General features: G+C 40.6%; 1 protein-coding gene across 2 annotated transcripts; it reads left to right on the forward strand.

Annotated features, from left to right (window-relative positions):
* Positions 1-60: 60 nt before the first annotated feature.
* PAFAH1B2 (platelet activating factor acetylhydrolase 1b catalytic subunit 2) lies at positions 61-27889 on the forward strand. 2 transcript variants are annotated; one of them, XM_047878148.1, is made up of 6 exons: positions 61-216; positions 6907-6994; positions 18240-18329; positions 19121-19237; positions 20735-20857; positions 24525-27889. In XM_047878148.1, exons 2-6 carry the CDS (start codon positions 6914-6916, stop codon positions 24801-24803), a joined length of 690 nt encoding a protein of 229 aa, XP_047734104.1. In that variant the 5' UTR covers positions 61-216; positions 6907-6913; the 3' UTR covers positions 24804-27889. The 2 variants fall into 2 exon arrangements, with proteins under 2 accessions (XP_047734104.1, XP_047734105.1); XM_047878149.1 differs by lacking the exon at positions 6907-6994 and having other exon boundaries at positions 68-216.
* The last annotated feature ends 11 nt before the right edge of the window (positions 27890-27900 follow it).

Raw genomic sequence — 27900 nt, forward strand, 5'->3', positions numbered from 1 at the left:
GGACCAGGGAGCCACGCCGGGGCCGCGCAGGATGAGGCGGGACTTCCGGAACCCATTTGCTTGAGTGGCAGGGGAACCGGAAGTGGGGGCGCTGCTGCTGGTGCTGGGGCCCGAGGAGGGACGCGCCGGAGCGGGGCCGCCGGGACTGAGCGAGCGACAGACGCGCCACCCGCCGACGCCGCAGCCGCTTGGGGCCCGCACGGACCCTCTGCCTGAGTGAGTGCAGCCAGGGTCGCGGGGAACCGGTGGCCTAGAGGCGGGGGTCGGAAGGGCCGGCGATGTGTTATTGTGAGAGGCTCGCGACCTCCCCTCCCCCACACTGGGCCCCTCCCCCCCGCGCCACTACGTCCCCCGCCACCTCCCGCCGCCCTTCGGGGGGCCTCGCGCGCGCGCGCGCGCCTTCTCTCCGGCTCGGCGTGGCTACCCTACTCGCCAGCGCTACCCTCGGACCGCTCGCCGCTCCCCTGAGGGCCTCCCGCCCTCACCCCACCCCCAAATGAGCCGACTCGGCTAGGCCGCTGGCCGCCGTCTCCACCCTCCTTTCCGGGGATGGGGCGGGGGAGGGGGGCAAGGTGGCGGGGCGGCCGCCCCTCCCCGGCCCACCCCCTGGCGCAGGCCTCCCGGCACCCCAGTTCTCTGGGACCGGAGGGGAACCGCCGCAAGCCCCATTTGTAGCAACTCTGCTGCCTCTGGCCTCAGCTGTTGGCCTCTTCCCTCCATCCCCGCGTTCGAACCTCAGACCCTCCCTTCCCTTTCCTCCTGTCGGAGAGGCCTTTAACGCGGGCCCAGACCCGTTACTCGGTTGCATGTTGACCGAGCACTTTTTCCTCTCCCTTTTGTTGAAAAATGTCAACTCTTTTCAAACTTCTCGGTTGTCTCCAATGTATTCAGAAACCCGCAGGCTGTCAGGACTCCAAAGGCTATGTAGCCCACCTCATTTTAGAGATGAGGCCCAGCCCAAGGTCAACCAGCTGCTTAAAATGCCAGTGGGCAGATTTTCTCAGGTGCTTTTTACTTGGTCCATCCGTGTCCATTTACCCGACCAGGACCTCTGGCCAGGTTTGTGATGTACCCGTTGCACGGTGACTCACTGTTCTGTTTTCGGTAGCTCTCAGGCCAGCGTTGCCTTTCTTGATTTATGTACAAACCTTAAGAAAAGCAACACTTGAAGCTTTGGCCTCTTTTTAAGAGCGTGTCCGCAGAGAAAGGACCGTCTGCACCCGCTCTAGGATTTCATTTTGCACAGCTTTAAATTGGGGGAGATAAAGGTGTGGAGGAAGAGGAAGAAAATGCAGAGGATTGTCTCTCCTGAGCATTTGCATATGCCTTGGCCTCCCAAACGCTTGTCTTTAGCTTGTCCTGGGCACATTGTTCTGATGGAAAGGTTGCCTCCTTGTGGGGGAGCAGGGGAGGAGGAGGAAATCATTGTGCTTTAATTTGTTGGCTTGGGCGGGCATTTGATAATAAATTATGGATGTGCTGGAACCCTGGGACCCACCCACCTGCCCACTGAGGCAGGGTATTCCGGATGAGGCTTTCCTTCCCTTTCAGAATAACCCTGCTAATTCCCTCTGAAACAAAATGAAGAGTCTGAGGTCAGAGTGGAAACATTCTAAATCTTTTAATTCTTAGTGCAACTTTTCTCCTCCCTGTCTTTCTTGGTTAAACTAAAGATCCAGCTCAGCTAGAGAATTTATATTTCTTTGTTGTTGGAACTGCTTTCTGATTAAACGTGCTACACCACGTACCGGTAGAAGTATTGTACCTGGAAATTCTGTTCACTGTCATAGTCCAAGTTAAGGTAGAAAGAAGAGAAAACGGAAATGCTGTGCTTACTCTTCATTTTTCCAAAGAGCTCATTTTAATGGAATATCAGAGATTCAGAATAGAGTCTGAATTAACAAAACTTTCATTCTTGGGATCTTTATCTCCATTCTGCTTTGTTTTTCTAACTGAACCTGCTGTTTCTGATTAGAAGTTAGTGACTTATAATTCCCCCCAGTGGGATTATTATTAATCAGGAAGGTGAGATGGGAGTCAGATCCCCCTCCCTGTTGGTACTTTTTTTGTTGGGTTACTGAGTACAGCTTCCCATTCTGAATACTGCTGTGTTACAGTATTGCTCTACCTGAGGCAGGAAACCGAAAATCATTCAATTTTTGTGTCCTACCATAGGCTGTTCTGAATAGTTCCTGATTCATTCTTCATTTCTCTTATAAAGAAAACAACACCTTGTTTTATCAGACTCCCAAATTATTTAAATCTTCTAAATGCATAGTCCCCTAGATTATACATTTCCAACCTGGTTCTTAAAAAGGAGATTGCATGGGGTTTTGGCTCAGTTTTTCTTCACCTGCTCTTTAAAGAGGTTATTAAGCCATAGGCATTAATAAAACAGAAAGCTACTCTGCACTGTGAGAATTTGATTTTGCAAAACAATTCAAAATCCGAGTGAAAGCACAAAGAAACAATTTTTTTGCTCAGATACTTTGCCCTTGTAGAGAAGGAAGGATGACCTTGTATTCATAGTTAAAGGGGGGGAAAAAAGACTGCTAATTGGGAATATTTTGCAGTCTTCTCTCAGGTCTGCCTGCCCGGTAGCCTCAGATAAGTGACATTTTACCCCCTTCAGTTTCTGTCTCTGTTTCTTCATTTTGCCCAAGAAGAAATTTAGGACCAAGATGAAAGTATTTTGCTTACAGTATCAGGATGCCACTAAATTTGGATAGTAGTAATAGGGTATATAAGTGAGTTGAATTAGTAAATGAGAATTTGTCATATCTTTTCTATATAGAGTCAAAAGTCCTTTGCTCAAGAATAATAAATAGGCTTTGGAGGTACGTCACCCTGAGTTCCAATCCCAGCTCTCCCTGTCGTGGAGCAGGTTCCTGAAATCTCACCGAGCTTCAGTTTTATTTAAATAACAAAGCTCCTAGCACAGTGAGTTGCAAATAGTAAGTTCTTCATCATTAGTTGTTTACCTGTTGGAGGAACCCTGAAAATCCATGTTAGTAAGTTAAATCAAATCTAGAAAGATTTTGTATCATTTAAAAAAATTTTTTCATGTTTTTTTATTTCTGAGACAGAGAAAGAGCATGAGAGGGAGAGGGGCAGAGAGAGAGGGAGACAGAATCTGAAGCAGGCATCAGGCCCTGAGCTGTCAGTACAGAGCCTGACGCGGGGCTTGAACTCAAAAACTGTGAAATCATGCCCTGAGCCAAAGTCGGTTGCTCAATCGACTGAGTCACCGAAAGGTTTTATATCTTAAATAGACCATTGGTCTTGAATGTAGAGTACGTGCACTCCTGGGGATTGCAGAAGATGATCCATTGGAATACAGGAAACAATTTAGAACTTCTTTTTACATTTATTTTTTTATGTAGAAAGGGGGAAAATAGACTTTATTAATATTTCATATACAGATTAACCACTCACGTTTAATTTATAAATAAATGTACATATGTCAGGGCACATTTCAGAAAGATTGTAAAATATTAAAAATGTTTGGGCCCCATGAATCTGGACCAATCTTTACTCATATGCTTTAATTCACTTTATGCTTTTTTTGTTAGGTGTTCAGCTTGCCTCTCTTTGAATCTTTATTGGAGGAGTCTACTTAGAGGCAGGCCATGTCATTTTGTATCATATTTTTTAGAAATTTGTCTAACTGTACAGTCTATCCACTGGCCCTGTGTTCCTATTTGGGGACATACAAATTAAGCTTAATACCTCCTCGGAATCTTCAAATACTTTGACAGTTAGGTGTGTCCTGTGTCTTCCTCTTCCCGATTGAGTTTTTCTACACGTTATAAACATAGTTATTCCTTTCAACTATTTCTAATATGACACGCTTTTAAATTTCTCACCGTCTTGGCTCCTTTCCTCTAGACACCTGCCAGTTTGTCAAAATTCGTGAAGCTTTTCAAGATCTGAACATGGTATCCCAAGAACTGAATGAAGTTGAAGTGCCTGCATTTTGTCTTTTAAGTGGTCACCCTGTATTAGCAGCTTGTCACCCTTGTTCTTTAAGCAATCCCAGGAACAATAGTTTCAATTATATAATCATATAGTGAAAGTAGGACAGATTATTTTTCTCTGTTTTAGTAGTGGTCTCAGTTAATTCTGTGTCCGTTAACTTTTGTCTCACAAAATACCTAATGTATTAAGTGTCTCTCCAGGTGGGAAAGTAAATGAGCACAAACTAATGAAATAGTTGGGTTTTTAAAAATCTATTTAAAAACTTAGGAAATAGTTTTTTTGGATTAGTGGAAAATGAAGCTGTTTGTTGTGGTACTTTACATTATATATGTAATTTTGAAATCCATAAGATGCAAAAATTTGATTGCACCTTATCTGTTTTAAGGCCAGTAGAGCTGTTTGATCAGCAGGGGAGAAAAGTTTGTTGTTGTTTTTAAAAAAAAATTTTTTTAATGTTTATTTATTTTTGAGAGAGAGAGAGTGTGAGCAGGGCCGGGGGAGGGGCAGAGAGAGAGAGAGGGAGAGACAAAGAACTCAAAGTGGGCTCCCAGGCTCCGTGCTGTCAGCACAGAGCCCCTGTCAGCACAGAGCCCGATGCGGGGCTCAAACTCACGAACTGTGAGATCATGACCTGAGCTGAAGTCGGATGCTTAAGCAGGCACCCCAGGAAAGGTATTTTTAAAATTAAAACTACTGTTAAGCACCATGTCAGATTTTAACCTGTGTAGCCAAAGTTCAATCTAGACTTGAATTTAGACCCCAAAACACTTTTGTATAGAAGGTATAGAATGTTTTATTAGCTTAAAAACAAAAGCAACCCCCCCCCAATTAAATGTTTCTATGTGACTATTTGTTTTAACCCCCTTAGTCATTTTTTCTTTTTCTTTTGTGCATCTTTTAATTTTTCCATACTTTATCTTGGACAATGAAACCTCAAACAGATACCATAATCTGACTGGAGCTTTACAAATTCATCTGGCAGTTCGATCTAATTCTTGTATTTTACATTGATGTTTTTAGCTCCAAGTAGTTTCTGTTTTTTGGGTGAAATGGTTAGATAGATATAATGCCCTCTTTAGGGAGTCAGCATGAACTGGTTTGTGATTAGTGGGCCAGATGTGATGTTATTGGGGTCAAGCAAACCTAATTTCATTTGCTCCCTGCACAAATTACCTAAATTACCTACTCATAAATCTCATTTTGCAAGGGTTGGAGGTGGTATATATAAAACATGGCATATATAATTTTTCATAGATAGCTGTTTTCTGATAGTTGCAAATTTTAGTAAAGAAGTACATACAGATGGTCCCTGATACAATAATGACTCTATTTAGGATTTTTGACTTTACAATGGTGTGAATGCGGTATGCATTCAGTAGAACTCTACTTCCAGTTTTGAAGTTTGATCTTTCCCCGCGCTAGCGATACGCAGTAAGTAAGATCGTCTCATGCTGCTGGGCAGTGACTGGGCAGTGGCAGTGATCCAAAGCTCCCAGTCAGCCCCATGACCCCGAGGGTCAACATCCCATACACTAACAACCATTCTGTACCTATGCAGCCATTCTGTTCGTCACATTCAGTATAGTATTCAATAAGTTACATGAGATATTCAGCACTCTGTTGTAAAATAGGTTTTGTGTTACATGATATTGCCCAACTGTAGGCCAGTGTAAGTGTTTTGAGCACCTTTCAGGTATGCTAGGTTGTGGTACTTGGTAGGCTTGGTGTATCAAATGCATTTGTGACTTAGGATATTTTCAACTTACAATGGGTTTATCCAATTATAATCCCATTGTAAGTTGAGGAAGATCTGTACACAGGGTGTGGATGGTATTTTATATTTTCAATTAGATATGGGCTTAACCCTGAGCCTAATTTTTTTAGACCTAGTGTTATTTAGAGTGGAGCTAATTTATTTGCATAGTGCTAAAAAATTGGTTTGCTTCTGTAATGTATTTTTCATGAATGAAGGTATGTTTTTATGTTTAGAGGTTTGTTACTTTCTAATTCTCAAAAATTGCTGCTTTGGCAATCCAGCATGTGTGTTTACTGAGTAAGTACTTACTGAATGAATATATCTCCATCTTCTTTCAGAGAAAGCTTAGCTGTATTTGATGATGGCAAGGGAAAGAAAAAGAGAATGGCCCCCTTTTCTGTAAGCTACAAAACCCCAGTTTTTTCTTTCACATCCTTTGCATGCGCCAAGTGATTTCTGGAGCCTGATGTCTCTAGTATGTATACTTTAGAGTTGATTGAAAACAGTCGGGTATTTTTGTCTTTCTAGAAAGGTTAGCACTTCTAGTTTTCCTAAATTTCACTCATTGCTTCTTTTCCATTATCAGATGCCATATTTGGGTTAGTCATTAATAACATTTTCTTAGTGGAGACTTGACAAACATAAAAAACCTTGTAAACATTGTCAAAAACCACTACCAAATCCTATGACTAGTTTTGTCACCATCTGTACAGTTACCTGTGATGTTTAGTAGTGGATTCTAATCATGGCTGTAGTAATTCTCAGGTGTCTTAACTTGAGCAGCCTAAAAGGTTCTAATGCAGGTTTCATTGAACTCTTAAGTGTCTAATTCCTTGTGTCATTTGGTACTTACATTAACATGTAATCATGAAAAATTAATGTAGATGTAAAGTGTATACTTGCAGCAGATTTTTTTCTATGTAATGCACTTAATGCACTGTTCCTCAATGATATTCAAACCTGTCTAGAAGTTTAATGATGCTAGATATTTATGGGACTTAAGCAGTCGTGTCCTTGAATTCCTCTCTGCTGAAAATAATCTCCAGTTGTTTTCGGTAAAACCACAGTGAGACTTAAATTATTATTTCAAACCTGACATGTAATATTTAAGTGGTAACAAATAAACACTCCTGTTAATGAATGAAACATGACACAGACATTTTCCCCCTCAGGTGTAGAATGAGCCAAGGAGACTCAAACCCAGCAGCTATTCCACATGCAGCAGAAGATATCCAAGGAGATGACAGATGGATGTCTCAGGTAAAAGGAAGTGTGTATGTATTCACCCAAGATGAGTCTTTTCAGTTTTTCCAAGTCTTTTGACCAAAGCAGCAAAGGGGCATTTTTTATGGTCAGTAAGAATTATTTACAAATTTTTTTTTTTTTAAATTTTTTTTTTTCAACGTTTATTTATTTTTTGGGACAGAGAGAGACAGAGCATGAACGGGCAAGGGGCAGAGAGAGAGGGAGACACAGAATCGGAAACAGGCTCCAGGCTCTGAGCCATCAGCCCAGAGCCCGACGCGGGGCTCGAACTCACGGACCGCGAGATCGTGACCTGGCTGAAGTCGGATGCTTAACCGACTGCGCCACCCAGGCGCCCCGAATTATTTACAAATTTTTAAAGATTTATTTAAAATATTTTTTTTTTAATTTTTTTTTAACGTTTATTTATTTTTGGGACAGAGAGAGACAGAGCATGAACCGGCGAGGGGCAGAGAGAAAGGGAGACACAGAATCGGAAACAGGCTCCAGGCTCTGAGCCATCAGCCCAGAGCCTGACGCGGGGCTCGAACCCACGGACCGTGAGATCGTGACCTGGCTGAAGTCGGATGCTTAACCGACTGCGCCACCCAGGCGCCCCATGATTTATTTAATTTTGAGAGAGAGACAGAGTTCAAGTGGGAGGAGGGGAATAGAAGAGGGCAACACAGAATGTGAAGCAGGCTCCAGGCTCTGAGCTGTCAGCACAGAACCAGATGTTGGGTTAGAACTCATGAACCATGAGATCATGACCGGAGCCGAAGTCAGACACTTAACTGACTGAGTCACCCAGGCGCCCTGAGAAGAATTATGTAAAAAAATTTTTTTAATGTTTATTTATTTATTTTTAATTTTTTAAAAAAATGTTTATTTTTGAGAGAGAGAGCATGAGCGGGAAAAGAACAGAGAAAGAGGGAGACAGAATCCAAAGCAGGCTCCAGGCTCCAGGCTGCCAGCACAGAGCCGGATGTGGGGCTTGAACTCACTAGCCATGAGATCATGACCTGAGGGAGGGAGGGAGCGAGCGAGCGAGCGAGCGAGCGTGCGTGTGTGCGTGCATGTGTGAGCACAAGTTGAGAAGGGGCAGAGAAAGAAGAGGGCAGAGGATCCAAAGCGAGCTTTGCACTGACGGTGAGCTCAAACCCACGAACTGTGAAATCATGACCTGAGTCTAAGTCAGATGCTTAACTGACTGAGCCATCCAGGTGTTCAAGAATTATTATTTAAAAAAATTTTTTTAATGTTTATTTATTTTTGAGAGAGACAGTGTGCGAACGGGGGAGGCACAGAGAGAGAGGGATACAGAGTATGAAGCAGGTTCCAGGCTCTGATCTGTCAGCACAGAGCCCGACGTGGGGCTTGAATCCAGGAACCGTGAGATCGTGACCTAAGCTGAAGTTGGATGCTTAACCTACTGAGCTACCCAGGTGCCCCAAGAATTATTATTTTAAACGAAAATCTGATGTTATGCTAATGTCCTATGTAATCACCAGTCTGATGTTGGTACAGAGGAGTATTTTGAAAGCATAGTAACTGCTTTCTGTTGATTTTGAAAGATAGTGGTGTCTCCACAGCATTCTTTTTTTTAAGCTTTTTTTTATTGTGAGCTAATTTCAAAATTATACAAATACCACAAAAATTTTAGAAAGAATTTCTTATATCCTTCATCCAGACCTGCCAGTTAACATTTTGCCACATCTGCCTAACTGTTCTGTCTGTATTTGTATTTGTATGTGTATACACCAACGTACGTGTCTTCTGAACCGTGTGGGAAGATGTTGCAGTCTTCGTGCCCGTTCTCCCCTAAATATTTCAGTGTATTTTCTAAGAATAAGGACATTTTCTTACGTAACTACATATAGTTATTAAAGTCAGGAAATGTGATATTGGTATTACACCATATTCACATTTCTCCATTTGTCTCACTGTGTTTATGTCAGTTTTCTTCCCAGTCTGGGATCACACATTGTATTCAGTTGTCCTCTCTATCTGAAATATTTCTCAGCCTGCGTTTTTCATGACATTGACCGTTTGGTACATAAGCCATTTATTTTGTGGAGAATCCCTCAATTTGGATTTGTCATTTTCCTCATAATTAAGATTCAGGTTTTGCATCTTTGGCAGGGTTATCAGTGAAGTGGTGTCCTTGGTGCATCACATGGAAGGTACATGACGTTCGTTTCTTTCATTGGTGATGCTGACTTTGATCACCTGGTTGGTTAAGATTGTTGGCCTAAACCGAATGTATTATGGAATGGACTCTTGGGTCTTCTTTTCAGTGCAGTTTTGAAGCTCACATTGTCCCAGGTAAAGCAAGTGGGAATCCTATCAGGCTGACTCCTGAGTCGTCTTGATGTTTTCCATTGTTTTTTAATGTTTATTTATTTTTGACAGAGAGTGTGTGTGTGCAAGCATGCGAGCAGGGGAGGGGCAGAGAGAAGGAGACAGAATCCAAAGCAGGCTTCACACTACCAGTGCAAAGCCCCACATGGGGCTCAAGCCCACGAACCTGAGGTCACGACCTGAGCCAAAGTCAGACCCTCAACCAACTGAGCCACCCAGGTGCTCCTTCATTGTTTTTTAGCACTGTATCTTCATATTCTTAACTTCTAATAGACTGTCACCACTTAGCCTTAACTAGATTTAATCTTCACTTACTGGTTTGCAGCCATATTTCCTCTTTGAAATAACAAGTTCTATTATGATTTTAAGTACCCAAAGTTTTACATTTTAGTATTTAATGATTCTTTTTACACTCTTGATTATTATATAGTATTCTTATGTTTTTGTCTTCCTAGACATAAAAATCAGTCTGTCAACCAGTTTATTTTGATTGGTAGTTAGTATTTTTTCAACTGTTCTTACATAGATCAATTGCTTGGTTATTCTTTCTTAATTTTTCTAGTTCGTTTGTGTCTTTAAAAACAGTATTATGACCGGCTGTGTGTTTATCAGTCACCCTAAAAAAATAAAATATTGCTAATAGAGTTGATGTTCTTTGTATACCCCTCAGTATTTTTTTATCTTTTTCCCACCTCCCATCCCCAAACCAGTATCCTAAATTTGGTGGGGTTTTTTCATGCGTTTACATGGTGTATATATAAAATTTCTAATTACATGTGTATAGAATTTTTGCATATTTTTAAGCTTTTTATGTTTTTTAATGTATTTTTCTACAGTATATCATGCATGTTAAAAGTGGAGCTGTAGTTTTTCCTCTCTTTAAGTAGTATTTCATTGCTATATATGAAAATACCATTCAGGTATTTTTAGGTTATTTATAACTTTATTAAAGGTAGTAACTAGGAACACTGTCTCAAATAATAAACTTTAAAAAAAGCTTACATAGTATAGAAGGATGACTTTACTAAATATTAAAATATATCCCCAGGGGTGCCTGGGTGGCTCAGTCGGTTTAAGTGTCTGACTCTGAGTTTTGGTTCAGGTCACGATCTCATGGTTTGTAGGATCAAGCCCTGTGTCGGGCTGTGTGCTGACAGCTCAGAGCCTGCTTGGGATTCTTTCCCTCTCTCCCTCTCTCCCTCCTTCCTTTTCTCTCTCTCTCTCTCTCAAATAAACTTAAAGAAATATATATGTATGTAATATACACACACAGACACACACCCAGATCTTGGTTTCTAATTCTCCAATGAAAGGAGCCAGAGCTCCTTGGAGAAATGATTGCTTCTACAGCCAGAGCAAAGAAAATGAAAGATGAACCAGGAGTGTCTTGTAGCGCAAGAAAGCAAGTATTCAGAAAAGGAGGGGGGAAAAAGATGTGTGGCAAGAATATCACTGCAGTGACATGTCCTCAGCATGTCTCATGGAAGACCTGTGATACTGGTCTGTTTTGTTTGTTTTTTAAATTTTTTTAATGTTTATTTATTTTTGAGAGAGAGACAGAGTGTGAGTGGGGTAGAGGCAGAGAGAGAGGAAGACACACAATCCAAAGCAGGCTTCAGGCTCTGAGCACAGAGTCTGACACGGGGCTCAAACCCACGAACCTCTCGATCATGACCTGAGTCAAAGTCGGACGCTTAGCCGACTGAGCCATCCAGGCACCCCTATACTGGTCTGTTTTAATGATATAGTCACTTTGACCACTTGAGGCCACCTGAAAGAGCGTTCAGGTGCAAAGTTGGACAACTTGAGCAACATAGTATTACTGGTTTGTAACTCAAGGATAAAATACGTATGAGTCCATTTTGCCATAAATAAGTGATTAGATAAATAGGAAATAAGGGACACATCTTCCTTAGAAAATAACTTGAGTTCATAAACGTGGGGGCTCCTGGCTGGCTCATCCAATAGAGCATGTGACTGGTGAAGAGTTTGAGCCCCAAGTTGAGTATAGAGGTTACTTAAAAATAAAATCTTTTAGGGGTGCCTTGGTGGCTCAGTCAGTTAAGTGTCCGACTCTTGGTTTCGGCTGAGGTCATGATCTCATGGTTTCTGAGTTCAAGCCTTATGTCAGGCTTTGTGCTGGCAGTGCAGAGCCTGCTTGGGATTCTCTCTCTCCCTCTCTCTCTGCCCCTCCTGTGCTTGTGCTCTGTGTCTCTCTCAAATAAATAAATAAAATAAACTTAAATTTTTTAAATAAAATGTTTTATAAATAAAGAGGGAAGGAGAAAGGGAAAAGATATATCTCATTACAACACCACAGTAGTAATTACTACAGGGAAGGTCCATTAATGAATACTAGTAGGTACAACTTCCAGGGGAAACAGTGTATTTGCCTAGCTTCAGAAGTATCTCCCTGGTAATTACTTTGGTGTTTTTAACATTTGACTACATATTTTTTGATATCCCCTCCCTCCAGAAGGTAGAGCTCAATTTCCTCATCATTGTGAGCCGGATTAATGTCTTGTTTCTCACAAATACAGTATGGAAAGGAAAAATAATAAATGTATAGTGGAGAAATCTGGCAACCACCACCTTAACCAAATGATTAATGTTAACATCACCAGTGAATAAGTCATGTTGATATTGTGTACTCCCTTCTGATACGATACAAGGGCGCATCACCTCTGTGGTAGTCTTCCAGAATAACCCATCGCCTTCTATTCATGAGAAAATATCAGACCTTGATTAAGGGACATTCTATAAAACACCTGATACTAAACAGGCCAAGGACATGAAATACATGGGAAGACCCAGAAGGTGTCCCATCTTGGAAGACACCAAGAAGACATATATAGTAAATGCCATGTGATATCCTGAATTGGTCCTGGGAACAGAAAAAGGACATTAGTGGAAAAATTGGTGAAATCTGAGTAAACTTTTTTTTTTTTAGGTAATCTCTATACCCAGTGCAGGGCTCGAACTCATAACCCCGAGATGGAGAGTCAGGTACTCTACTGACTGAGGCAGCCAGGTGCCCCTGAGTAAAACTATTCTGGCTGATACCATTTACCAATGTGAATCTCTTAGTTCTGACCAGTGTACCATACTTAGGTAAGATGTTAACATTGGAAGAAGCTGAGTGGATATTGTACTATTTTTGCAACTCTTCTGTAGATCTAAAATTGTTTCAAAGCAAAACATTAAAAGAAAAAAAAAAACAAGGGGCACCTGGGTGGCTCAGTTGGTTAAGCGTCTGACTCTTGATTTTGGCCCAAGTCATGATCTAAGGGTCGTGAGATTGAGCTACAGGTGCTGGGCTCTGCACTGAGTGTGGAACCTGCTTAAAATCCTCTTTTTCTCATTCTCTCCCCACCTCCCCCTGCCACCTCCCCTGCCTGCACGTGCTTTCACACTCTTTCTAAAAAAAAAAAAAAAAAAATCATGATTAAAACAAGTATTGATGTGATATTCAGTACTTCCTATGGGGTATTGCCAAACTAGTGTACCACATATCAGGAAATACCTGGAACAGATGAACATGTTCCCAGGAATACAGTCAATAAAATCCAGACTATGGGAGATGTTATAGATCAAATGATCATATTTCTTAAAATATTTAAAAAATAGGGGCGCCTGGGTGGCTCAGTCGGTTAAGCGTCCGACTTCAGCCAGGTCACGATCTCGCGGTCCGTGAGCTCGAGCCCCGCGTCAGGCTCTGGGCTGATGGCTCGGAGCCTGGAGCCTGTTTCCGATTCTGTGTCTCCCTCTCTCTCTGCCCCTCCCCCGTTCATGCTCTGTCTCTCTCTGTCCCAAAAATAAATGTTGAAAAAAAAAAAATTAAAAAAAAAAATATTTAAAAAATAAATTTGGGCGCCTGGGCGGCTCAGTTGGTTAAGCATCCGACTTTGGCTCAGGTCATGATGTCACAGTTCATGAGTTCAAGCACTGCATCAGGCTCTGTGCTGACAGCTTGGAGCCTGGAGCCTGCTTGAGATTCTGTGTCTGTCTCTCTGTCTGTCTGTCTTTCTCTCTCTCTCTCTCTCTTCCCCTTCCTCTCTCCCTGTTCCCCCCCCCACCCGTCTCAAAAATAAACAAACATTAAATAAATTAAAAAATAAAAGTAAATTTGGGAGGTAGTAGCAGGGGGAGTGGGAAACCTGTAGATTAAAAGATTTAAGAGACAAGTTGGATCCTGACTTTTAAAAAAACTAAAATTTTTTTATGACTTGAATTTGAACACTGGTTATTTGTTGATATTAAAGACACTGCTGTTAATTTGGGAGAGTAGCATTGGTATTGTGGTTATTTTTTAAAACTCGGGGGCACCTTAGTGGCTTTGTTGGTTGAGTGCCTGACTCTTTGATTTTGGCTCAGGTCATGATCTCATGGTTCAACAGATCAAGCCCTGCATTGAGAGTGGATCCTGCTTAAATCCTCCCTCCTCATTGCCCTCCCCTCCCTGCTTGTGTACACGCTCTCTCAAAAAACTTTTTTTTTTTTTTCCATTTTATTTGAGAGAGAGTGTGCATGCATGAGCAGGAGAGAGGCAGAGGGAGGAAGAATCTTAAGCAGGCTTCTGGCAGAGCAATCTAGGCATCACCCCCCAAAAAAACTTTTTTAAGAGTTGCATAGTGACACTAGGGGGGCCTGGCGGGCTCAGTTGGAAGAGTATGCGACTCTTGATCTTGGGATCGTGAGTTTGAGCCCCATGTTGGGTGTAGAGATTACTTGAATAAACTTTAAAAAAAGGGTTATGTAATGAAATATTTATATTAGTAATATAAATGGTGTACTAAGTATAAATAGAATAAATATAGAATGCTGTATACTGAGTTTGCTTAAAATAATCTGAGGGTAGGGGTCAGTAGTTTAGGGGATGACTGAAATAATAGTGGCCATGTGATGATTGCTGTAGCTGGTGATGAATACATGGAGGCTTGTTATATTATTTTCTCAGCTTTTGTGGATGTTTGATATTTTTAATAATAAGATTTATTTAAGGGTGATACTGAAAGACTTGACTGTAGACAAATTTAATACAAATTGTATCAAAACATGTTAACCAGAAAAAGGCTCAGGAGCAGACTGAGGAAAATATTTGTAGTAAGTAATGCAGAAGAAACGTTGATATTTTTGCTTATATTATCAGCAAAAATATCCTCAAAGTACCACTAGATAAGTATCTCAGTACATGACAGGAAGTGTTTCACTTTTTGTTCCCAAAAAGTACAGATTAAAATAATGAGAAGAGAAAGGAGGGAGAGGGAAGGAGAAATACTAATATCCAATGTTGGTGCAAGATGATAAAATTAGTTCTGATGAAGTGCTAGAGTCAGTACAGATACAGCCCTTTTTGTTAACAACCTGGAAATATATCTGGGATCCACAAACGTGCTCATCTGCTTTCACCTAGGAATTCCCAACATGTACAAAATTGAGTATGTGTAAATTTCCTCATCACAGGAAATAGGACACTACTGGCAAGTCTGTCAGTAGGAAAACTTTAAAAAATGGGTGTGTCAGTGGATTTGTTCAGTAGGATATTATGTGGCTGTTAAAAATTATGGTTATGGGGCGCCTGGGTGGCGCAGTCGGTTAAGCGTCCGACTTCAGCCAGGTCACGATCTCGCCGTCTGTGAGTTCGAGCCCCGCGTCGGGCTCTGGGCTGATAGCTCAGAGCCTGGAGCCTGTTTCCGACTCTGTGTCTCCCTCTCTCTCTGCCCCTCCCCCGTTCATGCTCTGTCTCTCTCTGTCCCAAAAATAAATAAACGTTGAAAAAAAAAATTTAAAAAAAAAATTATGGTTATGAAAGTCACGTAGCTACATAGAAAAATGCTTCTAGTGCAGTGTTAACTGCAGTTACAGTGGCCACTGTTGATGGAGTACCTACTGGGTGTCAGCCAAAAGCTGGCGCTCTTCCCTGAAACTTTCCTCTCCATACCTCTACAACAGGTGTGGGATGCCTGGCTGGTTCAGTCAGTAAAACGTGAGACTCTTGATCTCAGGGTCATGAGTTTGAGGCCCATATTGAGCATGGAGGCTTTTTTATTTTTTAATTAAAAAAAAAAAAAGTTACCAGCAGATGAGCATATGTGGAAAACAAGTGTCAGGTTATATTGCTTTCTGGGCTAGAAAGTAGACAAGTAGAATTTGAACATATTCTGTTCTGTCTCCAAAGCTATTGTGCCAGAAGGAGGTATACATAATACATACAAAACTTAAAAAAAAAAAAAAAAAAAAAGAGGTGTTAGAGGCACGTGGAAAATGGCAAGAAGAGGGGCGCCTAGCTGGCTCAGTCAGTGGGGCGTGTGACTCTTGATCTTGGGAGTCGTGGGTTCGAGCCCCATATTGGGTGTGGAGCCTATTTTAAAAAATAAATAAAATAATTTTTCTTAGTAGCAAGAATAAAATACCCCGAAACAGTAATAGTTATGGGTTAAGATGATAGAATTCGAAGTGTTTTGATCTTTCTATTTTTCCAAACTTACTGTAGCTACTTTTATACTTAAAATATAGAGTACTGGAACCTTTAGAACAACGGAGCTTAAATTCCATGACCTTCTAGAAGCATGAACTATCTTATTGGTATTGAGAGGTAGTTAGTACTGTAGTACCTCAGTAGAGAGGTGATGTGTTGTGGAAGTGTACCTGCTCACCAGCTGAAGTTTTATTCTTGCCCATCTTATCCCTTCAGTTTAAAACGACTTGCTGAGGCGTGCCTGGTTGGCTCAGTCGGTTAAGCGTCCGATTTCAGCTCAGGTCGTGATGTCATAGTCGTGGGTTCGATCTCCACGTCAGGCTCTGTGCTGACAGCTCAGAGCCTGGAGCCTGCTTCAGATTCTGGGTCTCCATCTCTCTCTGCCCCTCCCCTGCTCATGCTCTGTCTCTCTGTCTCAAACATTTAAAAAAAATTTTTTTTAACTAAAAAATATTGAAACAACAGTAATTTAAAAAGCTTTTTTAATTTTTTAAAATGTTTATTTTTGAGAGAGTGAGAGTGCACACAAGCGGGTGAGGGGCAGAGAGACAGGGGAACAGAGGACCCCAAGCGGGCTCCGTGCTGACAGCAGAGAGCACCATGTAGGGCTCAAACTTGTGAACCTCGAGATCATGACCTGAAGTCGGACGCTAAACCGACTGAACCCCCGGGTGCCCCCCAAAAATTGTGTACAAAGACGTGGATGCAAAAAAAGGAAAATCAGTCTCAAATCCTATCACCCTAAGGAGCAACTCTTTAATAAATTGTTAAAATTATTTCCAGAAGTGTTTTTGTATTTTCACCCAGAGCAGATGAGTATCTCTGATTCACTGCATTGTTGTCTGTTCTGATATTAGCAGAAATACTTCAACATAACTGTACCTTAATTACTAAGGGAAGCATCGTTGAACGTAGAGCTTGAAAAAAAGGGGGCAGCATTCAGACCTTTCTGTTGCCTAAAGCATCATGTAAATTTGTTTTGGGGATGAATATAGAAACTTAAACTATGTCCTTCAGCATCAATGAGTAAAATCCATTTTAAAAGTGTCTTGTCAGGGGCACCTGGGTGGCTTAGTCGGTTAAGCATCTGACCTTAACTCAGGTCACAATTTCACAGTTCATGGATTCGAGTCCCCTGTCGGGCTCTGTGCTGATAGCTCAGATCCTGGAACCCGCTTTGGATTCTGTGTCTCCCTCTCTGTCTGTCCCTCTCCTGCTCACGCTCTGTCTCTCAAAAATAAACGTTAAAAAAAATTTTTTTTAATTAAAAATAAATAAATAAAAGTGTCTTGTGCCTTGGCAACAGAGAGAAGTGGACTAGGTCCACAGTCACCACTACTTACAGGCTTGGATCAGACTGAGAAAGGCTTGAGTCCCACTTTGCCATTGTCTCATATTTGGAGGTTAACAGACATTTTCAAAGGGCACATTACAAACATGCAAATAGGGTCTTCTAGGTGGCTCAGTCGGTTAAGATCTAACTGTCCATTTCGGCTCAGGTCATGAGCTCATGGTTGTGGGGCTGAGCCCTGTGTCAGGCTCTTGTGTTGAGTGTGGAGGCTGTTTAACATTCTCTCCCCACCCCCCTTAAAAAAAAAAAATCCCAATAAAACACATGATTCTTGATTGGGTCCTAGTTCAATAAAAGAGATGTAATACTTTATCCAAGTCTTGGAACAATTGGAAAGATTGAGTATGGACTGAATATTAGATGTTACGGGATTATTGTTCATTTGCTTAGAGGTGGTAATACTTTTGTGGATTTATAGGAGACTTTCCTTACTCGTGCTGAAATGTTTAAAGGTGAAGAATCACAGCATTTGCAGCTTACCTTCAGATGGTTCAGCAAACAAACAGATAAAGTAAAAATGTTATTGTCAAATAGAGGTGGAGGATGTACAGGTGTTTATTGTACTGTGGCTTTTCTGTATATTTGAAACTGTCTTAAAAAGTTTGAAGAGGGGTGCCAGGGTGGCTCATTCGGTTAAGTGTCCCACTTTGGCTCATGGTTCTTGAGTTCAAGCCCCGTGTCAGGCTCTGTGCTGTCAGCTCAGGGACCGGAGCCTGCTTTGGATTCTGTGTCTCCCTCTCTCTCTGCCCCTCCCCTGTTCATGCTGTATCTGTCTGTCGTCTCTCTTTAAATATTTATTTTTTTAAATTTTAAGTTTGAGGAAAAGATAAACTTATAAACAACATGTTAAATGTATTTTTTTTAGTCTGGTTTGAGTAGAATTGCAGTTTTCTTGAGCATATTAGAATAATCAGTGTGGTAAGGGTGGGAAGAAAGTTCCAGTAGTTAATCACAGACAGGCTAAATAGAATATTTAACAACACAGTAACTTGATGGACAACTGTTCTGTCTAGTCAAAAACATCTCACAGAGAAGATGCCAGTTTCTAATTTCTCTCTTTGTTGAACCAGCACAACAGATTTGTCCTGGACTGTAAAGACAAGGAACCTGATGTGCTGTTTGTGGGGGACTCCATGGTGCAGTTAATGCAGCAGTACGAGGTAAGGCCGACGTGGCAAGGGTGCATCTTGGCTACGAAGGTAAATCTGTTCATTGCTAGCAAACTTTCATTCTGAGCCGAACCTGAAAGGCTTCTTCGTGACAGTTTAGAAACGCTCCAATTCAGAGTATGAGGGAGGTCAGTCCTACATAATGGGATTCTTTGTGCCACCAAGCGTGAGGAGGCAAAATTTAGCATTGTTTGTAACTCCGCTCTCGTTTTTGCCTTGGCTTCCGAGAACCTTCTCTATTTTTTATTTATTTATTTATTTATTTATTTATTTATTTATTTATTTATTTTTGTCGTGGTTGTGATTCTCAATTGTTAAGATTTTTGTTTTTACCATTTCCTTATTTTGTTGTGTTTTTGTGGGGAGCTGTTCCACATCTTTTTTTTTTAAGGTTTTCACTCTTCCAAGGGCAGTTGAAAGGAAAAGATAGCTTAATTTCCTTCTGGCTCCAGCACTCTAAATTTCTTCTTCCCGTATTTCTACTTCACCCTGTTCCTTTAGATACTTGAGTAAAGGGAAGGGAGAGCTAACTGAGCTGGCACCTTGGTCATAATGCTGGTACCTCCTAAAGGGCACCGTGTGGCACTGGGACTCAGTTCTCCGGCCAAGGTGGCAGGCTGCCCGAGAAGTGAGTGATGCGGTGCCCTGCGAACACAAGTTTGAACACATAACATTTGAACACACAAGAGGGAAATTGTTCTTTTAGGTACCTCGCGACACATTGTAGTTGAGGGATTTTATTTCCCACTCAGTTGAAATAAAGCCAGTTTTTCTCTTTTTAGATATGGCGAGAGCTTTTTTCCCCACTTCATGCACTGAATTTTGGAATTGGGGGAGATACAACCAGACATGTTTTGTGGAGACTCAAGAATGGAGAACTGGAGAACATTAAACCTAAGGTGAAGTGAAACTTAATTTTTAGACTATCTTTTAATCTTGGGTCTTTTCCCAAGATGAGTTAAGTTGAAACTGCTAGTAAAAACAAATTACTTTTTTTTTTTAAGCATTATTTTGCTATTGTCTTTGCTTTGTGCCCATTTAGATAAATAATATTGTCCTTGCTTAAGAATGTGCCAAATGCCTACTAAGAAATTGGGGCATTGCTTGCTTAGGTTGTATTAGTAATTGTTAATAATGCCCTTTTTCAGCAGTGGGAAGGGATTTAATGCTTTCCTGTAGACCTGAAAGCAGTGTGTGTGGGAGACTTCCCAGAAGGGGCCAAGGCCGCAGTGCCACCATTCACTTCAGGAAGGAATTTTGGATCTGGTTTATCCATGTAAACACGTTACATGTGTAATCGAGGCCTCCCAAGTTTTTCTGAAGAAAATCTGAAGCACATGTGAACAAATGTTCACCATAAACATGTTGCCAGTAACTTAACACATCATAAATGTCCTGAGTTGGCACACTGCATATAATTTTTTTCAGTCCTAAACAAAGAAAAAATACTCAAAACTGATGACAGTTGCCTTTGTTGAAAATATTTTACTTTTTGCCTTTCTAATAGAAAAACTCCTCCATGTTCCTGTCTTTTGTGACAGGGTGGAAAGTTACGTTGGGTCATATAGTAAAATGTATGTCTCTAGATGACAGCCACTTTGTAAATTTTTATTTTTTTTAATATTTATTTTTGAGAAAGAGAGAGAGGACAGAGCACAAGCAGGGGTGGGTTAGAGAGAGAGGGAGACACAGAATCTGAAGCAAGCTCCAGGCTCCAGGCTCTGAAGTGTCAGCACAGAGCCCGACCTGGAGCTTGAACCCATGAACCATGAGATCATGACCTGAGCTTTTTTTTTTTTTTTTAAATAAAGAGGAAAAACTTGAAACTGCATCCAGCTTCCAGCCCAGCAACTCTTTTTCCTTGAGTACAACTGTGTATTTACTTCTACCAGTTACACTCCCTTGGGTACTTTTGTTATTGTTTTCTGGAAGATACTTCTAGTATGGTAGGAGTTACAGATATTTTCCCCTGACTTTCTTAGATTTCACTTTATTTTAGTATTTTTTTAAGACATGCAGAGTTTTTGTACAGTTGAATTTGTTATCTTTTTTTGTATAGTTTCTGGATTTTAAGAGGTTAGCTCTCAACTCCACAATGATTAAAGAATTCTCTCATTTCTTCTTAGTACAGTTGTACTGCTTCAGAATTGATCTGCTTGGAATTTATCCTGAGATATATGAGGCCTTAAATCAGTATTTGAGGGTGGCTGCTCAGTTGAAGTTCTCCACTACCATTTGACAAGTTCATCTTTCCTTCCTTTGATTTTTGAAATAAGATTTTTATCTACATATTGATAAATATTTTTATCAAAATATTAGGTTTTTATCTAAACATTCCTTTATTCCTGGCTATTTATCCCTGCCCTCCTCTCCCCTTTTTTCCCCCTTAATTATAGGTCATTGTTGTCTGGGTAGGAACAAACAACCATGAAAATACCGCAGAAGAAGTAGCAGGTGGAATCGAGGCCATTGTACAACTTATCAACACAAGGCAGCCGCAGGCCAAGATCATTGTATTGGTATGTAGTCTTTGGTGGGTAGAGTCTTTGATGTCATTAAGTCAGGTGAGGAATGTTTTTAGATATATGATCACTCGTGAAATAGAGACTGTTTAGGTGGAAGCAGTTTATGATAGTCCTGAGGGGGCTCTTCTTTGATATGTCCCATTGTCTTACCAGTTTCATCATTTCCCAGACCAGCTGTGGGGGTCATCTCTTACCTGCTCATCCTCGTTTAGATGTGGAAATCGTCTTTGTTGCCTCAGGTAGCAACATTCTGATAGTGTTTAAAATTGCATATGAAACTAGTCCTAGTCCTAAATCTGTTTTTGTTAGACTTGGGTTTGGATTAGTTTTAGGTGTGTTGTTCCATCCCTTTATATGTTAAATGTGGTGTATTTATTAAAATCTCTGACGTCTCTAAAACATCAGCGATTCTGTTAGCAAGAAGATGGGTACTTTATAGTCTTACCCTATCAGAGAGTGCTACACTTTGTGGAGATTAAAAGCATTAAATCTTCGTGGTCTCAGAGATAAACAGCTGTCTATTTCAGTGTAAAAGTTTACCTGTAGATACTCTTAGCAACACTAAAAATAGCAAAACTAAAAATGTATGTTTTTGTGGAATCTGATAGGTATTCAGTTTTTTAATGAGATGATGTTAAGATATTTATCCAACAAACGTGAAGATCACTATGTACAAGGCCCTGTTCTGGGTCTTGAGCCTACCAAAATAAATAAGACCTTGTTCCTGTCAGGGAGCTGTCAGTCTGGTCTAGTGGTAGGTGGGCGTAGCAATATGAAGAGAGAATTGGTACACTGTATGCTAAGGGGAGAACAGGTGTATTCTAGACACAAAAGCTGAAATCTGACATTAGTTTTAAAGAATTCATTCGTCTCCAGACAAATGGGGAAAGGAAAGAAAAGGCATTACAGGTCGGGGGAAAAAGGATAGAAGGCATATATACCTAGGTGTGTGTTTGTTGGGTGAGTGAAGGAGGGTGCTTGAAGAACTTTGGGCTGTCTTCGATTAAAGTTTAAGGCTGGGTTGGTGAGAAGAAAGAGGCCACAGCCAGGTCATGTAGTGATTTGTATGGCTAGATAAGAGTGTAGATTTTATCTTCCTGGTGCTGGGGAGCCATGTCTTTTTTTATTTTTTTATCACATTCTTTTTTATATCCTTTCTCTAGTCCAGAAAGGATTGCATTGTGGTTAAAGAGTCCACCTCTGAAGTACAGGGGCTGCTACATAATAGTTGCTCAAGATGTATTAGTTGCATGAGTGTTGCTGAATGAATTCTCCATAAATAAAAAGTCTTTGTTGCAGCCAGACTTTTAAATTGGATGTACGCTGGTATTGTCTACAACACTAAAACATTGGCCATACCCTGAATAACCGAATGGGCCCATAATTGAATAAGCCATTGAATATAATAGCACTAATCCTGTGACAGTTGAGAGAACTGTGTGGAGATTGGATTTATGATGTATTTAAGTGAAAATTCCAAATGCTAAACCATATGTGCATTATATTTAGAGTTACTTAAAATACGGTTTACCCTCGAACAACATGGGGGCTAGGAGCATTGACCCCCATACGGTTCAAAATCCGCATGTAACTTTGGATTCCTTCAAAACTTAACTACTAACAGTCTGTTGATCAGAAGCCTTGCTGATAAGCAGTCATTTAACACGTATTCGTATGTTATGTGTATTACATACTGTATGCTTACAAGAAAGCTAGTGAAAAGAAAATGTTACTAAGAAAACCCTAAGAGAAAATACATTTCCAGTACTATACTCTATCAGAAAAAATTTGTGAATAAGTGGACTCGTGCACTTCAAACTTGTTGTTCCATGATCTGCTATAGTTGTCACATGGTGAAGAGATTGGGAGCATATTTTTCTTTTTTGTTTCTTCTAACATAATGTTTTGGCAGTTAAAAAAAAATTTTTTTTTAATTTTTATTTATTTATTTTGAAAGAGAGAAAAAGAAAGAGAAAGAATCCCAAGCAGGCTCCACACTGTCAGCCCAGAGCCCGACGTGGGCCTCAAACTCCTGAATCGTGAGATTGTGACCTGAGCCAGAATCAAGAGTCAGACACTTAACCAACTGAGCCGCCTAGGTGCCCCAGTATTGTAGCAATTATTAATTATTACAGGGGAAAAAAAATCACATGGCATACCTTTGATACTCTCATATTAAGGAAAATGCTATGCAAATACATAAGCTGCTTTTCTCATCCTGGCTTGAAAATCCCAATAGGTATGGTCCCTGTTCTTAATAGGTTTAATCATTTCTTACGGCTTTGACTGCCATGATATTCTTTGAATGACAGAACAAAGTATGTATTTGCTGTTCACTGGCCATCCTTCTTGGTTGTTCATATCTCAGCCAGATTTGGCTCATTGTGAGCATTGAGGGTAGTTCTTTTTTTGTTAACTGTCAGATGCAAAGCCTTATACTTTAACAGTTCTGTAAACTAGGGTTTAGGCTTGACTTCATCTGTGAAATTTTTGAGGCGCTTAACAAGGGAACTATATAGTCACAATAAATTGGTAACCACGGCGCCAACATTTGGTGAAAAAAATTAAAGCAGACGTGAACAAGTACTTACTTTTTAGCATGAACGTTTTTTTTTTTTTTCCTTTAGTAGAATACCCACAGAAAATCTATTTTTGTGAAATAATACCTCTTAGGAGAAATGGGTGGAAATTTTTTTGCCTAAATAACAAAAACTTGCCGTGTGGTATCATTAGCTATAAACCAATAAAAGGTTGTCTGACAATAATTTTATAATAGGATCAATTTCTATAAAAGGACATTTCTAGTTTGTGATGATAAAACCTTGCCCTTGCGGTATAAGCTTAGACTTTCATGGACCATGGGAGGACAGACATGTGATTTATCTAAAAGTTAGATGATTCACATAAGTTAAAAATGAATTTAGAAAACATCTGTTTTATTCTAGCAAACATGAAGTGGCTTTGATTTTTTTTAAGACCACATTTGTCCCATCTCTGTTTCTCATGTGCAGTAGTATGGGTTCCATGTAACATTAATAAATACATGTGTATTTGAGCTAGATTATTCTGATGACTGTAGGGAAAATGAATTGAAGGGAAGACCAGTCAGGAGACTTTACGTTAACTGAGTGAATAGTGGTAACTTTCCTAGCCATAGCAGCATGTATAATCAGAATGGAGAAAAAAAAAATTGAAAATATTGAGAATGCAAAAGCTAAGTAATTTAATGATAAATAGGGAAGGTATGTGGAATGAGAGACTCAGGGATGTTAGAATGACAGTTGATACAGAGGATGTAGTAGGAGCATATTGTGGGGAGACGATGATGAATTGCCTTCGGACATGTCAAGTTGGGAGTGCCTCAGGAATGCTCAAGTTCGGTTTTGAGCTAGAGTGTTCGTAGTGGGCCAAGGACAAGACCCTGACCTGAAGACTACCAACAGTTAAGGGACAGGAGGAGGAAGAGGAACTTGTGAAAAAACTGAGATGGAACGGTCAGAGAACTTCCACCAGATCCAGTCTAGTCCAGTGTTTGAGAACTCAGAGTGTCAAAAGGTGCCAAATGGAACAGTTCTTCTAGGAGTAACTGAAATCACAGATAAATAAGAAGGGAAAAACCAGTGACTCTTCTCATCTTCTGTTCTTCTCTGCTTTGCCCCAGGGTTTGTTACCTCGAGGTGAGAAGCCCAACCCTTTGAGGCAAAAGAATGCCAAGGTGAACCAACTCCTCAAGGTTTCCCTGCCGAAGCTTGCCAATGTTCAGCTCCTGGATACAGATGGGGGCTTCGTGCACTCGGACGGTGCCATCTCCTGCCACGACATGTTTGATTTTCTGCATCTCACGGGAGGGGGCTACGCAAAGATCTGCAAACCCCTGCATGAACTGATCATGCAGTTATTGGAGGAAACACCTGAGGAGAAACAAACCACCATTGCCTGACTGGCTCCCATCAGTGTTAATAGCACCCAGCTTCCTCAGATCAGTTATATCACTGGCACTACAGAATCCTTCTCTTTCTTAAGGCACTTTGCATTGTAGAATGTTCCTGGATGTTCATATCTAGTGTTTGAAGGGAGGAGGGATTTAAACTGGTCCTGTACATAGAAGGTTTGTTTGACACAGGAGAAAAATTAGCCAAGGAAGATTGTTGTTTAAATTCGTTTGAAACCAGAAGGGGACTTTTTAGTTGTATGTGTGACATTTTCATTCAGTTATCACTGTTTTTCCTAGGACAACATCAAGCCTAAGTACTGAACAAAATGAAGATTTTTTTCTTGGCCTTTCTTTCTATGGATTATGTCATATATACTAATGATCAGGATCACACCTACTTGGCTTTAAAACAGATGTTTTTTCCAGTTTTTAAGGTTCATAATTTAGCCTTTTGTTTTTAGTTTGTTTTACTCATATGTTTTTGCCACATTTTTTTTTAACTTACAGCATCAGATTGAACGTGTTTGTCACTCAAATATGGGAGATGCTATGGTTACAAGTGAATTTGTTCCACTCTGTTAATCTTTCCCGTGTTTAGCAGTGGAAGATAGGTTTTGCCCCATTTGGGGGACTCTGCGGAGGGTATTATTTTTATGCTGCTGAATATCATGTCTATAATAGACCCATGCATGCAGCCTTTCCTCCCTATTTCCCCTCATCCCCTCTTTTTTTTTGGAGGGGGGAGCCCTTGTTGACATTACAAGCTTTTAACACATTTTCGACCTAGGAGCTCTGTTGCTGGAAGTGTAAGTCCCCAGTCAGTCACTCTCATGATGTTACTGATGTGCAACTCGTCCTTGTGAGGTGTTCTGTGCATAGATTCTGTGTCGTGCTATCCATGTGCAGAGTTCTGTTTGTTTTGTTTTTTTTTTCCTGTAAAATATGTTACAGTTTCCTTTTTTGGAAAAAAAAAAAATCAGAACTCTATTTTCCATTCCATAAGCCTTGACATTATTTCAAGTTTTATAGTATCTTAAGATGTATGTTTTATTTTTTTATTGGCTTAGTTTTTAAATTATAATCAGTCCAGAAAAATTTGGCCTTTCCTTATGGGCAAACAAACGGAGCTGCTTTTCAGAACAGACATTTCTGCCTTGATCCCACCATTTTAGTGAAAAAGAAGTAGGTTTGTTTAACTTTCAGGTTTTCTCCTTAGAGTATTTTCACCTGAAAATTTCTTCCAAGAGAGCTCTTTATAATCCTGTTGGTTTGCTTGAGCTACAGTAACTGCCATTTAAAAAATAATGGGATGATACATGGTTTATTGTTTGGTATACCTATGGAATATGTACAAACTGGATCTACAAACAAATACTTTAAACTGGACCAGGTGGGTACTGGAGTAACCTTTTAACACGTGCTCTGCACAGATTCTGCTTAACGTTCAAGTTCAGTGACTAAGGCTGAAGCTCGATGATCTGCTTGCAAGGCAAATGCTTTTATGAGTTGGAGGGGGTTGCCGATTTGAACATGGAGCCACTTGTGATTGAGAAGGATAGAGAACTTGGGCTGATGTTTTCTTGTGAAGCCTCTTTCTAGGAATATTTTTTCCGTCTTATTTTTAGTCTTTTTTTTTTTTTAATACATTTCTGAATGTATCATGTCTTCACTAATGACAGAAAGTACATGTGATGTTTACTAGACTCGTTTCCCACATTAAAGTTCCCTCTTCTGTTTTGAGTAGCCCGGATTCTTGAGTTTTTCAGGACAGGTTCTTTCTTAGCTAGGCATTGTTAGGCATTGTTCTAAGGAGGAGATTTAATAAAGCCAGAAGTTTGTCTGTAAAAAGACCATTTCTTCAGGTCTTTTTCCGTTTGTCAGAGGGCGGGAGTGTCGTCCAAACAAATCCCTTAGGTGATTCCTGCAGCATGCGCTTTTAGTTTCCCTCTTGACTAAGAATCAAATATCCCTTTGTGAGCTGGTCTTCAGCTCCTTTGCTTATGTGTGTAAACCTCGGGTGTTACTACATTTTATACCTACCAGAGCTATTCGAGCAATAGTATTTGAACCACTAGCCTTTTAAATAAAAGTCTGCCCCGTTGCTAATGTGCAGATACTGAGTCCACTTTCATTTCTTGCCAGCTTTCTTTGCACTGCTTTAGGCAGGAAGTGTTCATCTGTTTTTCTTTGACATCCCTGTTTGCTACAATGACAGAACTTAATGCTTACCCTTTGGATTTCTTGCTCACTTTTCATGTATATGTAAACTTAATGCACTGTCCAAGTGAAATGTCTTAGTTGTCATTGTGATTAAGGGGCCAACTTTCCAGACAGCTAGCAGAGGTGTTCTGATCCTCCCCCCAGCAAGTTTTAATTCCTTTGCCCACCCATTCCCGATATCCTAGCCGGCAGCCGGTGATGGCATTGTAGATTCTGCGGTCACATTGTGAATGTGGCAGGTGGAGGATGTACTGCCAACACTGACCTGAGGCATGCTGTTTTGCTGCCTACGTCTTCTGGGCTGCCATGGGCAGTGGTGTAGCTCCCACTTTGGGTCTTTTTGGACTGTTGGGAGCATCTGTCTAAACCTGAATCTTCTGTGAAAAACCTTAATCCGACACAACAAATCTTGAGTAGCTCATGCCCCGCTCTTAATAATTCTGTCTCTTGTTGGTTCAAAACAAAACAAAACACAACTTTTTTTTTTAAACTTTTTTTTAACCTAGTCACTGTTTACAGTTGTATGCTAAAAGCCTGAAATACTGTCTGTGCTGTGGTGTATGAGCATTGCCAATTTTATATTTATTGCAGTGAAGAAGAAACTAAAAATATATGAAAATGAGGAGCATGTCCATGCTCCGAAATCCGTGTGGGTGCATGTGGGAGAAGTGAGTTGGGGTCTCTGGAAAGGAGGCTTTTTGGAGTGGGTCTCCCGCTTCTCCTTGGTGTTCCTGCTTGGGGATCACTGCTGCTAGCTGACTGGGCCTCCCCAACAGAAGTTTGTGACTCTGCTTTGGCGAAGTTTCATTGACTAGTAGAACTCATTCTGTTTTAGTGCATATTTCAATATAAATGTAAACATTTCACTCAAACTTGCTCATGT

This window comes from Prionailurus viverrinus, chromosome D1, assembly GCF_022837055.1.
Source record: "Prionailurus viverrinus isolate Anna chromosome D1, UM_Priviv_1.0, whole genome shotgun sequence".
Taxonomy (NCBI): Eukaryota; Metazoa; Chordata; class Mammalia; order Carnivora; family Felidae; genus Prionailurus; species Prionailurus viverrinus.

Bases quoted from the DNA above. Each gene is read 5' to 3' on its own strand.
- PAFAH1B2 (XM_047878148.1), top strand. From the start codon at position 6,914: ATGAGCCAAGGAGACTCAAACCCAGCAGCTATTCCACATGCAGCAGAA. The intron at 19,238-20,734 runs GTGAAGTGAAAC...CCTTAATTATAG, and splicing joins TGGAGAACATTAAACCTAAG to GTCATTGTTGTCTGGGTAGG. The intron at 20,858-24,524 runs GTATGTAGTCTT...GCTTTGCCCCAG, and splicing joins AGGCCAAGATCATTGTATTG to GGTTTGTTACCTCGAGGTGA.